The sequence below is a fragment of the Euprymna scolopes genome, chromosome 39 (assembly GCF_053919585.1).
Source record: "Euprymna scolopes isolate OS-2025 chromosome 39, ASM5391958v1, whole genome shotgun sequence".
NCBI classification, from domain to species: Eukaryota; Metazoa; Mollusca; class Cephalopoda; order Sepiida; family Sepiolidae; genus Euprymna; species Euprymna scolopes.
This window is the reverse complement of record NC_136520.1, coordinates 30,879,560-30,897,642: the sequence shown is the minus strand read 5'-3', so window position 1 is coordinate 30,897,642 and position 18,083 is coordinate 30,879,560. Positions and strand designations below refer to the sequence as shown.

Below are 18,083 nucleotides of genomic sequence, written 5' to 3'. Positions count from 1 at the left end.
GAACTTTCATACAAGAGAAAGGGAAGACAAGATAAGACAAGATGGAATTTTTTACCATATACTGACAAACTTATGATCCAAATAAAATTTATGCACCTCAATAGCATGTAATGGTTGGATTTCTACAAGTATTTTGTTTAATTTTCAATTTTTAAGCGATTTTTGAGACACCCCAGATGACCGTCTAATATCAGTAATTTTTTTCTTGTTCTAACTTAATACTTAGCACTACTTGTGTTTTTTTAAAAATAAACAATTTAAATAAGTTAAAACAAAAAACTTAAAGTAACACAATGTTCAACGAGCAAGATCAGAGATGCACCACTGTATAACTCATGTTCTCTACCGATCCAAGTTATGACAACAGGACCATTGCCAGTACCCTCAAAATACAAATACAAACAGTTCAACGCTTGAGGGCACAACTCAACAAAATTTCTGGTCAGGGTTATGGTCTTTGGTGTGGTTTCAAGTGAGGGCCACATCATGCCACCTCACATCTTCGAAGTTGGCTTGAAAGTCAACAACAAAGTGTATCTGGATGTGCTGAAGAGTGTGGTGATCTCCTGGTGCAATCAGGTGGCCACTGGCAGACCCTGGGTGTGGCAGCAGGACTCGGCACCAACTCACAAGTCCAAAGAGACCTAGGCTTGGCTTCAAAAGGAGTTCTACAACTTAGTACCCTTCTCTCACTGCACCCCCCCTCCTCCCCCGACCTGAACCCGCCGGACTACTTCGTTTGGTGATACATCAAGAACATGACCTCCCACAACACCAAAGCCAGCCTAATCACCACCATCTGCTGAGTGTCTGCCGACGCTTGTCAAAAAGACATGCTCTTAGTTCCAGACCTGTATTGAGGCTGAAGGCGGTTACATTGAATAGATGTTAGCTCTACTACATAATCAAGTTACTTGAATTTTTAATAAATTTTTCAATAAAAGTTTTAAAATAAAGCTGTAGTGTTGTTTTCTTTAGGACGACACTTTTATCGTTCCACCCTGTACTTATTGTAGTGTTTATAAGCACCCACCCGAAAAAAAATAAAAAAATGGAATTCAAAGCACATTTTTCGTTTTGTTGTGCATGCTGGAAAATGTCCAAATATTTGATGCATAAAAATTCCCTTTCACAGTTAAGTTTTCTGAAAATGATGCAAGTAAATTATTAACAACTAAAAAATATCCAATGACTGCCTAGTAAATTTTCTTAGCCTCTTACAGATATGATCTTGTCCAGAGAGCAACATTTCAATCTTAAAAAGAACACACACGCACAAAAGTAAAATATATGCCATTTTGAAATAAAAATAGTCTATCTACGAAATTAAATCACACCATGCTTAATCAATCGGCAATTACCTCCCTTTTACAGCAAAAGCAAATTTGCTAGAAAAAAAAAATAAATAAAAAATACGAAGACAAATGAAAAAACAAGTTTTGTCTTTTAAAATATTTAAAATAAGTGGATGCTCTAGTTTTCTAAATTCTAAAAAAATATTTTTAATGAAATTTAGAATAAAAATTTGGTGTTTGTTCTATTTTTAACTGTTATATTTCGCATATATTATATTTATATGTCATATTTTATTTGAACTGCTGGGTTTGTTTTACTATACACATAGATTCGAAAAAGTTGTCAAAAAACAAATATATAACAAATAAATGTTATCAAAGCCAAGATAAGTTACTCTTCTACGTATCTGGAAAAGGTTTTAGTGGTTTTACTCACTTTAAAATGTTGAATCGGTTCGAAAATCATACAGTGTTTATCGATGTGTGCGAACAAGAAAAATGGCCGCAAGGCTGACCCATAAATATGCAAAGCTTGGAAAATAAGTTAAAACTAAAACATTATACAAAATACTATTCAATATATGTCACAGTAATATATACTGGGTGGGTTTCTAACAGTATTTTGTATAATTCTTTTGTTTTAACTTATTTTCCAAACTTCACATATTTAGGAGTCAGACTCGCCGCCATTTTACTTGTTCACACCTATCGAAAAACACTATGATTTTCAAACCGATAAGGCATTTTAAAGTGAGTAAAACCACTAAAAACTTTTCCAGATAGGTAGAAGAGTAACTTATCTTGCCTTTGATAACATTTGTCTGTTAGATTTTTAATTTCTGACTATTTTTTCGTACGTATGTGGATTGCGAAACAAACCTTAACTGTCATATTTCATATTCATCTCAATATATCGAGATAAATGCAAAATATGACAGTTAAAAATACAAAAAAACCTGAAAAACTCATATATCAGTGCAAAATATTAGTGCACACAAAAAATTATGGAAATTTATTGAGCAGAATTTTAATAAAATATAAAAGTCTATGAACTCTGAACAACTTTTGCATCAAGTCAGAACATCGTACAAGATTATCTCCCTTCTTCCAATATGAAGTTCTTGACATTCGGAATTCGTTGAATATCATTATTAAATTATATTTATTTTTTTATTCTACTCAATAATTTTCCATAAATTTTCGTGTACACTCATATTAGTGCTTGTTGAGATAGAGCCGATAGATTGATTTTTGTTTAAATTTCGTTTTAAGCAAAAACAATATTATATACCTAACTGTTATGTGGAAAATTGTAATGTATCCGAAAATTACAAAAATTCATTGAGTAGAACAAATGCTATTTTGTTTTTAGTAAACTACAAATTTTGTTTTTAGTAGACTACAAATATTACACACCATGAACATGTAATCTAAAATACGGGTTACGAGTTATGTCCCCTGTGTGTGAACTCTTCACCGTCTATTTTATTACAACTAAGAAAAATACAATTTTACCCGATTTTTTGTAAAAATTACTTTTAACTATAACTAACTTTCTACTTGGTGAATTTTCGTAATTTTTGGATATATTACTACGTTTTAGCATCCCAAATTATTAAAAAAAAAAAAAAAAACAATAAAAAAACAGATATCTTAGTAATATACAGTTATTTCCTTTAGAACACGCAATAAAAATTCTGAATAATTAAAGAAATTGTCTTTTACTTGTCTTATGGAAAAAAATTCTGTTTCTAAACACTTTTCCAAAAATTTAGAGGTTATATATGTTATTGCTATTTTTATTTTAATTACTAGCAATGAGACTCAACGTTGCCCGGGATTGAATGATGATCAACAAATGTTTCACACTCCCATATTTTTATCGTCATTGAAATTGGTGAAATCGCCCATTTTTCAATAAAATCGATTGATTGCCTGCTCCGGTTGGGGACCCATCGCGGTGCATCGGGAGGAGGCTTCACATGCCTCTTGAAGTGACTGTTAACAATACATTGTAGTCTACATTGCACTGTAGAGAACCTACTGCTGATTTTATAAAATTATTTTTGATATAAAATGTGATGTTAGGAAAAACGATCATATGCGAATTTGTATTTTTTTTTTAAATAAACAGATATTTATTTATTTAAAGTTTTAAATTTTTGGCTTATAAAAAAGCCTTCATCAGGATTTTTTTTATATATAAAAAACCTTCATCAGGATTATTTTTGATATATAATAGTTTGAATTAAAGTTTAAACCAAAAAGTCAAGTATCTTGGTACAATTATGCTTTAAACAGAAACATTCATTTGGGCCTTTCGGCTTGTGTGATAATAAAACTTCTCAAATGCACTTGTGATGTTAGGTTGTGTAAGGTGTTAACTGTAGTGAAAATCGCCTGTGCCTTCTTTCATTGTTATTTTGATCATCGATACTTATCGAAGACATTCCAATACAGAACCTATCTAAGAACACTGCCAGGCACATAAAGTACCTTCATGTGAAATTTCATAAAAATTGGCCCACCCATTTTTGAGTCCATAGGCAACTCACACACACACACACACACACACACACACACACACACACACACACACACAGAGTTTCTTTTATATAATAGTAGAGATACAGATATGTAAGCACGTGTGTGTAGATGTTCGCTTAATTCTTCCGATATGCGAAGTGTCTTAAATAAGTTTCCAGACTTTCTTGTACAGGCATTGAAAATTCAGCATGTTATTGCTATACATCTTATGAGATGACTGACCAATTTTCATGATCTTAGGTTCAAATGAACAGCTACAGCAGGAATTGGAATACACCCTACTAAAGCCTGATTGTCACAGCTGGTGAATTTCAAAAATGCAATCTGGACGTGATGACACTTAAGAACGATATGCAATACAGTTCTGTTTTAAACTTGGAAAAATGCTACAGAAAAGTATGAAATGATTCAGACTGCTTTTGAACCATCTTGCATGGATCAAGCATCAGTTTTTGTGTAGCGTAAGAGATTCAAGCAAGACAAGGAGTTTGTAAGGGATGATGAGAGATGTGGGAGGAGTAAGGAAGTCAGAACACCAGAGTTGATTGGCCAAATAAAGAATTTCATGGATAAAGAGCATAATGTGTCTATAGAAACAACAAGTTTACAACTTGATGTCATTGTGGGATTGTACACACAATTATTCGTGAGGAACTGAAGATGCAGAAAATTTGCGTGGACTATGTCCCAATGCACTAGTCTACAACTCCATCCTAGTCATAGACTATTTCATCTAGATGGGCATCAGGATAGTTCCTCACCCTTCCTTTAATTCAGACCTTGCTCCCTGTGATTTTTGGTTATTCCTTAAACACAAGGAAAATCTTAGAGGCTATTATTATGCGACAATTGACCAGATGAAAAAAGGCTGTGACAAGGGTTATTGTCACGCTCACACAAGAGGACTTTCAGGGGCCTTCCAAAAATTGCTGGAACAATACAAGTGCATTGCAGACGGAGGAGATTACTTTGAAGGGGACTAGAATTTCATGCGTGTACTATCAAAATAGTGCCTATATGAAAAAAAAAGTCTGGAAACTTATTGGTACTTCGTATTTGGTGTTATTGGGCTTAAGTTGCTGTGTCTATTTGGCCCCTACAAATTGCAGGTATTTCACTACACTTTTATATTTGTCACTCTTGAAAGGGCTCTCGTGATCCCACATTCTTGAGTTTTTGATCTTTTCTTTTTAAATAAATAAAATAAAGAAATAAATTGCAAACTTATTTACCTTCAATAATACCCTTGGCAACTAAAGTCTCCATATCTGGTCTTCGTTTCAACAAAGTGGTCAACATCGACTTTATACTTTTCTTCTCCTCTTCATCTTTTCCTTTTGGTCGTTTCATGGAAGCTGAAAAAGAAAAGTAAAATTTACATCCTCCACTCTATAATAAATGTAAAATATTGTGCAGGTAGATCCACTAGTATATAATTTAGTTAGTTGAGTATGACAGGAAGTAGAAACAATGATGAGATATTAACCAAGGTCAACGATGATCCTGAATTGAAAATAGCTTAGGCTGTTATGCTAGTCAATATAATGCCAAAATAGCTCAATCACAAAAAATTGCAACTTTTTTTGTGTGTGTGATTTTATGTCAGGTTGGGTCTACTCTACATCATACGAAATATTAGACAAGATTTGAGTGTGGGAAAGTTTCAAATTTTGAAGTTGAACATTTTCGACTTATAAGTCATTTTCCATTATGTTTTAAAACACTAACTCGGTCAGTTTTAAGATAAATCAATAAATCTTGCAATTTTACCTATGTTTTCAGGGTCAATCTTTCATATGAAATGGTTGCCAGTGATGTCAAATCATCCCTTATACCATATCTATGGTTACCTCTACTCCTTCCCTCAGCCACTTCTACAGAGTGAGGCAAAACGGTGCAGCAATTTTGGTATAGATCTGAAGTTATATGATGTGCATTTGCTATCAAAACCGGGTCTCCTTCGAGATAAGAGGAGGATGCTCTGCTTTTTTGGCCCACCCTGTAGTATTGCACTGAACCCGATTCAAATACAGGCATATATTAATACACTATATACCTATATACATATCTTTAGGATAAAGCTTGATTAAGACAATGCAGAATCCTGTCCTTTATGTGAACAGACCGTGGAGGTTTGAGAAAAAGGAGTTCAATGCTTTTAAAAGTTTTCCTGAATTAGTTATTTCTAACACTTTATTTGTTTATAGAAAAGAACATTCTCTGGAACAACCGTTTTGGAAATTGCCAAACTTCAAACTGACATAAGTTTTACCTTTTATTGTATTTGTAATTATAATCTATATATAAAAAGCAAAACGGGCGCGCATTTTTGTATGTCTGCTAAAGGCTTTTTTCGTCGAGGTTCTCAGGGGCTTACTATTTTCAACAACTTTTTATATACTCCCTAGATTATAATATCTACGATTTGCAACGGAAGTTGTCTCTAGATTTATTTTGAGCGACTTTTTAAAAAAATCTGGTTTCGAGTGTTTGTTTGTCTTTCTCATATAAATAAAGTAAAACTGAATCGAAACAAAGCGATTCGCTGGCCTTCGTCTTGAAGGCAATCAGCTTTGATCACTGTGGGGACTACCCTTCATATTAGACAACTGCTATTCATTAAGACACTACCAGAGCTCCCCTTCTTGGGGGCGGAGCCAACATCATGATAAAGCAAACACAGCAGAAAGCTGAAAGCTTAACTGGCTGTAGGCCAGTTCAACTTTCAGCCTATATGGTATGATGGTTGACATTGCTAAATTACAACGCTTTCCCGTCTTGGCGTAGCGGTAACATGTTATGTTTTCTTTCACTTTCTTTTCCACCTTCACGTTGCGTGTTCGGGTTCAAGCTTCCCTTTTTTTTTTTTCAAACACCCGTGTAACGCTGGGCACCCCCGCTAGTTAAATATAATTTGCTAAATTTCTTCAAATGATGAAGGATAATATTGATTATCTATAGTAAATAAATAGCACTAAATTATACCTATACATAGAAAATATATATGTAAAAAATTTAAAATAAGTCTCTAAAAAATAATGAACCATGTAAAATAAACGTTTCTAAAAAGGAAAAGAGTTTATAAACCCATAAACAAATTCAACCTTTCCAAAATATATAAATTCACTTGTTCATAAATATATATATATATATATATATATATATATATGAATAAACTGTACCAATAAAATAACTCTTTAATTAAATTGCAATAAATATATTGCAATATTCATTGAGCGTGTTGGAAATATTCTTAACAAGACTTTTTATGCAAATTGCATCAGTAACTTTATGCAAATTACCCACTATTACTTGAGAAGATGCTATATATAAATACTAAAAACAAAACCTTGGACGAGCAGAGTTCAAGATTTTTTTTTCTCCTTAAGTAATAGTGGGTAATTTGCATAAAGTCACTTATGCAATTTGCATAAAGCCACTTATTCTTGTTAAGAATATTTCCAACAATGCATCAATCGTGCAAATATTGAAAAAGGTGTGAAAGTTTGGGTTGAAGCAGGAACTTGTACTCGTAAACTGTGTCAGATAAATCACATCAACAAAAAGGACATCGCTGTTGCCTCCAGCAAGGGTGATTCTGTTTGATCAGTGAAAAGGGGAGCTCATGTTTCTCTGGGACAATATGGCAGTATAACACCTAGCTTATTCTGTGGAACTGTGAGAATATAATAGAAACAGGTATGACCTCACATGGCTCAATAAAAAGAGGGTGATAGGTAAATATCTGAAAGATGTCCCCCCCAAAAAAAAAGAAAAAAAAAAAGTCGATTTTGTCTGATTACAAGAGCTATCTTTACCTTCATCTTCACCTGCCCTGTGGCAATTGCAGTTGGGGTGCTATAGATGGCCTTTCAACCAGTTCTCTCCATTCTTCCCTTCTCGGTCAGCTTCAATCCTGTCCATTTTGTGATGTTGTCTTCCCATCTCTTCTTCTGTCTTCCTCTCTTTCTTCCTCTTCTAACTGATCCCTGTAGCAGTGTCTTAGCAAGCCTCTTTCCTGTTGTTACGTGGCCCAACCATTTTAGTTTGCGCCTCCTGATTGTGGTAAGAGGATCTTCATAAGGACCAAAGTCTTGTCTTATTCTGTTTTTGACTTCTTCATTGGTTATGTGATCTTTGTAAGAGATGTCAAGCAGTCTTCTGAAGTATCTCATTTCTGAGACCTGAATCTTTTTTCTCTAATTCTGCTGTAGGGGTCACTGTTTCACAAGCATCAAGAAAACTGAGTGGACAAGGGAACGCAAAAGCCATACCAGTACCAAAATATTCTATATTATACTAGTGGGGGTACCCGGCATTGCCAGGGTGATTGAAGGTGTGTGTTGATCACCGGAAAAAAAAAAAAAAGTGGTAGTAGGCAGGCAGACTCGAACCGGTGACGCGAAGGCAGAAAAGAAAGTGAAAGAAAACCTGACATCTTACCGCTATGCTCTGATGCGACAGGAAGTTAAAAGCGTTCAAATTTAGCGATGTCATTCAAAAAGTTGACTTGCAGAAATGGATAGTTAAGTGAATGAGTTCACGCAGGCACAGAAAGGAACGTCTGGCTGCAGGCCAGTTAAGCTTCTCGCTTTCTCCCCTGTACTTGTTTCCTCACGATGTTGGGGAAAACCAGCTCCTCCAAAAAGGGGGAGCTCTGGCAGTGTCCGAATGAATAGCAATTGTCTGATATGAAGTGTTTTCGCTACATTAATCAAAGCTGATTGCCTTCTAGACGTCCTGGCCGAAAAGGCGATCGACTTTGCTCCAATTAGTTTTGCTTTATTTATACAAGAAAGCCCAACAAATACTGGAAACCAGGAATTTTTAAAAAAGTCAATCAAAATAAAGATAATGACGATCTCCATTTGCAAGTTGGAGATATTACAATCTAGGGAGTATAAGGAAAGTTCTCCAAAATAGTAACCTCGTCGAAAACCTCTGCGAAAAAAGCCTTTCTTGGACATACAAAAACGTGCGTGGACATTTTGCCTTTTGTATATATAGACTAGCGGGGGTACCCAGCTTTGCCCGAGTGTTTGTAGGTGTGTGTGGTGTTAAATTATAAAGAACTCGAGGGGGGGGGGGTAGGATCGAACCCGAAGCCCTGAGGCGAAGTTTGAAAATAAAATCGGCCAGCCAGAATGAGTTAGTGAAAGAGGTGCGCGGCCGGAAGTCGTCGAGCGTTACGACAACGACAACGACGACGTAGGTTTGTTTGTTATAAGTGAAGTAAAAAAAAGAAAACAACGTTAACACTTCAGCAGGAAAAAAACACAAAAAATACTAACGTAAGGCAAACGAACGATGAAAACAGAAAAACGAACATGTGAAAAATGGCTTCAATAAGCCTGTTTCGATATTAAAATTAAAAATCAGTGGGTACCCGGGTGTTTTTGGGTGTCGCTAATAATAAGCGAAGTAAAAAAAAAAAAAAAAGCAGAAAACGAAACACTGGTTCAATATTTAAATTTAAAAAATCGAAAAAAAAAAACCCAAAAAACATCTCACACCATGATTCGAACCCAAAACGTTTAGATAATGAACCAAGGCCTTAACCAACTGAGCTAACGCAACGTACATGAAACTTGTTCGGTTTTTCAACTATTTAAAGTAAATCAGGCCACAACATCATCTGACGCATGCGTAGAATTGGTCATTGTCATGAGAGAACCGTTTTTGTTGACCCCCCCCTTGTCGAAAATTGTCGATTTCGGGGTGAAAAAGTTAACGTTTTTGGCCAATTTTCCATATTTTTTGAGCAAAGGATGGAGCTTCGATGTGATACCAAGTTTGTGAATTTTCGTCGTGTCTGTCAAAAGTTTTTAGCAGACATTCAAACATACACACAAACATACACACATACACACAAACATACATACATACATTTTCGCTTTTATATATATAGATTTCTCTCAGTCTATCTGTCTATTCTGCCTTGTCTTGGAAAGTGCTCTGGCTGAAATTTTGCATGGAGCTTTGTTATGATAAGGCGCAGCAAACTAAGTATTATGGTATCTGTTTGATGCACAGTTAGGAATGAATATGGATTACATATTTAATACAAAAATGGACACAAATTTAACGATATTCAACCATCAATTTGGCATAAAGCATTCATTCTAAGTCAACCGGCTTTCTCATTAGTCTAGACTTTATATAATTTCTTTACATAGCTGGAGTGTGATAGCTGGGAAATATATCTAAACTATGCTACTGTCCTTCTCAAACCGATATCATTGATGAATCTAATTAAGAGTTTCAATTATTGCTAATAGTGATAGATGATTCTAATATTTTTACTGATTCCAATACAATTATCGATTCCTATTCTCTAGAAATCGTTTCTTGAACATAAAAATACATCCATAGCAGATGATCTATTGATTTTAGTTTTACTGATAGTTTAAAATCAATAAATATTTATTATTTTATCATTACTCCCAGCAGTGGAAGATTTTGATTTAAATAGATTCCGATACCCCACAAAATTCTGATTTTTCAATTTCCAATTCCGATTAACTGCTCCAACATTACTATCTCTCTCTTACTCTCTCTCTCTCTCTCTCTCTCTCTCTCTCTCTATTATATTTAAAAAACAGAGCTAATTTTAAAAAAAGATTAGTATACACAAAGAATGAAAAATAATCTCCAAAACATACTTTTTCACAAAACCTATCTATCTATATATATATATATATATATATATATATATATATATATATATATATATATATATATATAAATCGTAAAATTGCCTACTCATCAATGAAACAGCTGTAATGGAAAAATCCAGGAAATAAACGAAGGTTATAAAAAAGAAAACGTGAGTCTTTGAATTTTCAACAATATATATATATATATATATATATATATATATATATATATATATATATATATATATATATATATATATATATATATATAGGGTAAAATTTTGTTGAAAATTCAAAGACTCACGTTTTCTTTTTTATAACCTTCATTTATTTCCTGGATTTATGTGTGCGTTTGCATGTATATCATTAAAAGAATGGTTAATTTAGTCTACAGAACTAGGAATAAATGAAGAAAACCATAAAATGAAAAGTGAGACTTATACAAGATGAGTTAATTTTACAAATTAAGCTTTCTCTGATCGTTTAGTTTTTTATTGAAATGGTCAAACACAATACCTGTATTAAATGATCACACACACACACACACACACACACACACACACACACACACACGCGCGGCAGAAGGAAATAAAAAATGACCTTGTTGGATTATCTTTATCACCAGAGTTAGTGACACTAAAACAATAGACAGCTGTTTGTCTCAATCCTGCTATCAAATTGAACCATGTGGTTTGTCTCAAATTTTTGAGAGACAATTATTTTGAGGAGGAGAACAAACCAGCAAGAGGCCAAAATGACACAGAAAGACACCAAATAGATATTAAAAAAACAACGATCTCTACTTGGACAAACTAAGGAATTATTAACTCTTGACATATTCCTTTATTTATATGAGTCGCTGCTGAACTCCCCACAAACCCCTGTTAGACACAATCCCAAAATAGTAGCTCTTTCCAAGTGACAATATGCCTTGTTTGGGGTTAAAAAGAGTAAAAAAAAAATTAAATGACAACAAAAAATAAGGCAAATCCCTAGCGATTTGGAGTAAATCAGTTTTTTTCTTATTTAACAACAAAGCAGATTTTTTTTTTACTTGGGGGTCACTGCTTATCAAGGCCCAGAGGCCACTTTAAGATAACAGTTAATGAATGTTAGGTAGACTGTGAGACAATACTCTGACGATCAGTAACGGTGGAACTTGGATCAGGTTTAATTATATAAGAGGACAGCTCAACAAGAACTTATTTGCATTAAACTTGAAAATCACCACGTTATAGTTAGCTGGAAAGACGTCCCATAGTATTCATTTATTTATTGCGGACTATTATCCTCATCTTTTAGTTGTTGTTTCTCAGCAATTACTGCCTTCCATAGTTGTTGTCATCTCACCATGTTTTGGCCAACTAAGCCTCTGGTCAGCTTTGTGTAAGACTGAAACCGCTTCAGACAATGCTCACCTGGAACTGTAGAAATTCAATGTCTCTATCCATTGCGCGATGGGCATTCCAATTAATTAAATAATATACCCCACGGTATTATGTTCCACAGATAGATCTAGGAAAGAGCATTGTTCATAGAATTTTTGTTTAGTTTTAGGCACAGATAGAGAGTGAAGAAAATTATTGACAATGGTTGTAGCTAGATGAGTGTTTGTTGCAAATGTTTTACAGTGAGGAATCATAGATTGAAGCTCAGTCGAGCACCTACCATAAAAATAATGATAGAGCAGAGATAGACTTGCAATGTCTCTTCTGTGAGAAAGAAGAATAAGGAGACGATAAGGGTTTTTGCTCACTAGATTTTGAGGACGGTTTTGTACCCTGTCAAGGCAGGAAAGAAAAGCTTCTCCCCAGATGTGGCACCAGGACATATTTGGCTTTTGTACAGGTAGAGGACTGTATCTACCAAAAAGCAAAGAACACAAATTCATGGAAAGTTCTAGCAATTTCCCAGTTTTAAAAATTAAAATTCTGCTACTGAGATGGGTATATTTGCTGATGACACCACGTTCTATAACAAGCACAAGAGGAAAACGAATGAACACATATCAAAGAAAATGGCAGAAACAGTAGAGGAAGACCTCCAATCTGTAGATGAGTGGAATAGGGACAAAAATGGATGGCCACATTCAATGCTGCCAAAACTAAGCTCGTTTCCTTCAATAATTACAAGAATCCTTCTCAACCACCAATAGCTATGGCTAAATATACATTACCTGAAAGCACTTCGTTCAAACTCCTTGGCTTAACATTCACAGGGAATATGAGTTGGAACAGATACATTGAGAGCATTGCCAGGGACACTGCAGGGAAGGTGGGTTCTCTCTACCATGCTAGAAAGTTACTTACATCTGCAAGTACCTCAATAAGGCCACCATTCGCCCATGTATGGAGTATTGTCACATTTAGGCTGGTGCATCTGCTACTAGTTTCTCGCTCCTAGACAGGATTCAAAAGAGAGCCGCCATCCTGATAGGTCCTGAACTGTCATCTAAGCTTCAGCCTCTGTCCCATCGATGAAATGTTTCATCCCTTTGCCTGTTTTGCAAGCAAAATCCCACCCCTACACAGAGATCCCTAGATGTAAGAAGGCCTTCTACTCTAATAGTTTCTTCCCTAAAACTGCTAGACTTTGGAATTTCCTTCCGGGTTCCTGCTTTCCCAATTATACTGGCATGCAGAAGTTCAAGTGTAGTGTGAACAGACATCTTGTTGCTCAATTCCCTACATAGTATCTCTGCAACTTGGCCTCTATAATAGCCTCGTACATCAAAGTGGCACTGTGCCTTGTTTGGAGTGAAAATGGAATACCCCCCCCGCCCGGAGATCTCCTATTATGAACAAGCACTTATACATTCACTACACAGACTGCGATCATCCCACTCGTTGTGCCAGTCCAAAGTTGTTGTTCAATCTAGTTAACACTGCAACAAATGAATTCTTCCTCCAAACAAAAATCCCAAGTCTGACTTATAAACAAATAACAGATGATTATTTTTTTAGGAGATTACAAGTGGTAATTGTTTTCATAAGTCGAATAGCAGACTTGCAAAATTAGAGTTTTGCCTAACCAAACTGAAATAGACAAATCTCATTAACACAGTTCTTCCTCAGAAAATCTAACTACCTCATCAAACATCCAATTCTCATTCCATGTTCTCTGCCCAGTGGGGCAGCTCTAACTGTTCCTCTTCCCATCTTTTGGAATCTTTTCACTCTTGATTAATTCTGACTTTGTTAGTAGTCACCATTCAACTACCCAAATGTTTACTCAAGATGTCCATTGGAGATAACAGTATTACATAATCACTGTAGCCGATTGTTCAAAATGCATTTGTTCAGTCTATATAATGTTAACATCAACTTTTATCGCTGGCACAAAAAATATACACAAACTAACAAAGTAAAAATCACAACACAGTTGATCTACAAAAATATACTGCTTTTATTTCTCACTGAAAATCAGCTTTTTGGTGACATGTTATTATTCTGTTTTTTAACGTTTCTGAAAGGTGTAGGGGGTGTGTGGCTGTCAGATGTCGGGTGGTGAAGAAATGGTGACACGTGCCACAGCGTCACTCTCTGACCAAATGACTGCCTTTTTTCTATGTGATGATTTTATTCATAAAATATTCTTTTCCTATTAGAATGTTTAATATTTCCTTTGTCTATTGTTTCAAACTTTGACAGATATGCTCTCACATATTTCTGAGTCAAATTATGCATTCCATTAGATAATGGTGGAAAGTCCCAAATTCTTCACATTTGAATCAATTTACATGTGTGCAACCCATTGAATGTTTTTTCAGTCTGGGATTGCCTGCCGATATCTAACAACAGCTAGAAAGTCTCTATTCTACAGATAATCTGGGACATTACCTTTCTCACATTCCATTCAATGACATACTTATTCTATTTCAAAGAAAACATCTGCTGGTTGGTTGTGTAGTGGTTGATGTTTACACATTGTCGTGCAAAATGAAAATGTGTAAATTCAATTCGTTCGTGCACATGCCATCTACGCATACACTATTCCAAATAGAAACAAATAATTATGTTTTGGACCAATCAGAGAACTTTCTGAATTTATTTGAAATGATTTTTCTGGCCTCCACCTAAAATATTCACAAACATTCTATGTTTTTCCTATCGCTGTAAAATACCATTTTAAACATACATAAAACATCTCTTTTGTGGATATATGACTTCTGAACTCATTATTTTGTTTTGTTTACTGTATAACTTGTCTCTGGGATTCTCACAACTGATTATAAACACAAAAGACTTTTTCACTGAAAATATTTCTCTGAATCCTGCTCATCTCAATAATACTTCTCCCATTACAAAATACCCTTAAAGTAAACTCCCCCCCCCCCCAAAAAAAAACTGGTGTGGAATATATCCCCTAAAAACTAGTGACCGACACCCTAAAATTGGACTTCAGCCAGAGATATGCTTAGTTCTCTGTGTCCTCCTTCTTCTTTTGGCCAAGCAAATATCACCTCCAACATCTGCCAGACATATGCATCACTAAAGCATGCAATAGAGTTCTAAATTCCTGATTCCAATACAATTACTGATTCCAATTCTGACTCTAAATATAGCTATATAGTTGTAGATTTTAAACTCATTCTTTTTTCCGAATGGCTATAAAAACTCCATATAATATATGCAAACATAAAAAAACTATTGTGGGAGGTGATCTATAGATTTTATTTATTTATTTTTTTTTTTTGGTGGTTTAAAATCAATTAATATTTATCATTTTATCATTAGGATCAGCAACGAAAAATTAAGTTTTAAACGGAAACAAACAAAAGAAAAAATATAAAAGAATCGTTTTTTTGTATCGGAAAATAGGTCAAATTTTAACAATTCCAGATTCCATTCAATCATCCCAATATTAATAGGTAGGTTCATAACTAGGTAGCAACAGTATTATATTATATATAAGTAAATCTATACTTACATTTACTTTTAAAAACTTTTCCTGGGGAGCTAGATTTTTCTTTCATCGTATGACGAGTTGGACTCCTCGGCGCTGCGTCTGATTGGTAAGGCTGTGGAGATGTTGGAGAGTAAGGTTGTTGATGTGGTGAAGTTTGTTGGGGTGAAATGTCAGCAGGATTCTGAAGAGAAACATAAAAAAAAAAGATGCTTAGTTATTTGTCAAGAATTAATGCCAACATAAAATACTGTTGCTCTTTAAGGAAAAAGCAATAAAAAGTACCAGCATCCTCAATATATGATATGGGATCTCCACTAGAAAACTAAATAACCATCTTATCTCCTATATAATAAAATGACTGCAGAAATTCACTTCTGAACCAAAGTATCATACGTTTGCAACAACAGATGTCACATAAAAATTCAATATATCTAGCCTAATAGCCAATATCTTATGTAGCTTTCAAGCACCATTTCAGAGACATTCAGTCTTGATAATAAAATGCTACATTGCATCTGATGAACAACACCATTACAATCGCAACATCTTTAGAGGAAGGAGTCCCTATTTTTCTCTCTAAATATTTAGTCCTAACACTGCCACCAATTCTATGGAACCAATTCTACATTTTCCACAGATACTGTGATCAGACCCATCATAATAGATACATAGACATAACATAATCTTCCTGATTTCTGATTCATAAACAATAACGGCTCCCTTTCCAAAGTCCGTCCATTCTGATTGGACGAGCGCTGAAAATTCTCACATTCCGAAATTCAATTCTCATAAATAAATAAACAGTTACTAAAATTAAAACATGGCATCACTAAGAGATATGTTTTCCACACGGCGTCAAGTTCATTACATGCTTAGATTATTACAATCATGTGTGTGTGTGTGTGCTAATACTTGCTTTAACCAAACGGAGCCACAGCAATGCATGGCCAGGTACAGTGATTTAAATATAAAATATTAACATTTGAACAGTAGTCACTGAAAAAAAAGAACTAAAATAAAAATAGGTTAAAATCATTTTTATTTTTTATTAAATAAGTCATAGATGTTAATAATAAAAATTGTGCTGATGCACTTATGTTACCGTGCTATTTTTTTTATATTGTATTTACAAGTTATTACAGTCGTGTGTGTGCGTGTGTGTATCTCTGTGTGTGCATGTGATAAAAATCACCCTAATACTTGCTTCAACCAAACTGAGTCACAGCAATGTGTGGTCGGGTACAGCTAGTATTTTATAAAGTACAAGCCGTACCTCTTACAAATTAGGGATCCTGTGTCAGTAACAATTAAGTTAGTGTAAATTTTGACAAGGGTCACATTGAGTTCATGATGACCCAGATCGGTAAAACAGAACCGTTACAAAGTTTTTTTTTTAATAGAAATTGCCTGAGGCAAGGTATGAAGCCACTTGATGTAAGGAGCTAACAAAAACGAAACCTGATTATTACAAAGACAGAAGATGCCTATTGGTTTTAGTCTTGGAAAGACAAAGCCTGTAGGTAGAAGGAAAACAGTGAGTAGGAAGAGAGTTCCACAACCTTGATATCCTTGGAAAGAAGCTACTGGAATATGAAGTTAAGGTATTAATATCATGAATTGATGCACAATGAGTGAAACGAGCTGGAACAAAAGAAGCAAGGAATATATCAAACAATTCCGAAGAATAGATGCCATCATAGCATTTGTAGAAAAGACTGAGACTAGCAACATCACATCTGTGAGAAAGAAGTTGCAGTGAAGGAAAAAGGTGGGGCTAATCAAATTACAGGAGTTGAATGAAAGAGGGGTGATAGGGCAGGAATAAAGGTCAAACGGTAGACAAAACAGTTGAACAATATGAGGATATGAAAGTTTTGAGTGAGGTTCTCCCTTGTCAAACTTTCACAAAAACACTCGACTAGCTACAACCACTATAAACGATTTCCCTTACTTTCTATCTGTGCCTAAATCTGAACACAGATTCTATGAACAAAACTTCTTTCCCTGAACTGCTCACCTGTAGAACATTGTTTCACTATCCTGCTTCCTTGTTGAATACAACATGGTAGACTTCAACTCCAGTATAAACAAGTTCTTGTGGATCCGTCCTCATACATAATTAAATTCTACCCTATTTACATCATTAACGATTATTACACTACCACCTTACATTCATTAATCTTTATCTTCGAGTAGCTTTCTAGCCTTGATAAGTGGTGACTCCCATGTAAAAAAAAGAAAAAGTGAGAGAAAACCAAGGTTTTCAGTTCAGTTCTCTCTGAGAAGCCATGTGAATGAGACGGTCAATAATGTAGAATAATCTAAGGAGAATGTCACTTTGATGTATGTCTGTGCATCACTCATTTTTTAAGTTACGAAGTTAAATTTCAGAAATAAAGAACTATTCATATGAGCCTCTCTTTTCTTAAATAAAACTTTGAAGAAAACTCAGCAGAATCTTTTATTTTTCACAGACACCTATCCAAAACATATGCAATCCAAACATAAACAGATATTTGAGTAAAAATCACATTCCATTTATTTAGTCATTTTGGAATGCCAACAGCGTCTATTTTACATAATTGTGATTGCCTCATAATTATAATTACCTCAAAATCAAACAGTTCTAGGTTTGTTCCCATGTGCAGCTACTGTTTCCTTGCAGCAAGTGCATGCT

The 18,083-nt window shown here is 34.7% G+C and overlaps 1 protein-coding gene across 9 annotated transcripts in view; it reads right to left on the bottom strand.

Moving 5' to 3' along the window:
- LOC145263697 (rho GTPase-activating protein 12-like) overlaps positions 1-18,083 on the bottom strand; it is a 451,066-nt gene that overhangs the window by 36,232 nt on the left and 396,751 nt on the right. For all 9 annotated transcript variants that reach the window (XM_080120640.1, XM_080120644.1, XM_080120638.1 and 6 more), the window contains 2 exons: positions 15,428-15,587; positions 5,075-5,197 (listed from right to left, as the gene is read on the bottom strand). In XM_080120640.1, coding sequence (XP_079976766.1) covers positions 5,075-5,197; positions 15,428-15,587 — 283 coding nt within the window. The remainder of the gene's footprint in view (positions 1-5,074; positions 5,198-15,427; positions 15,588-18,083) is intronic.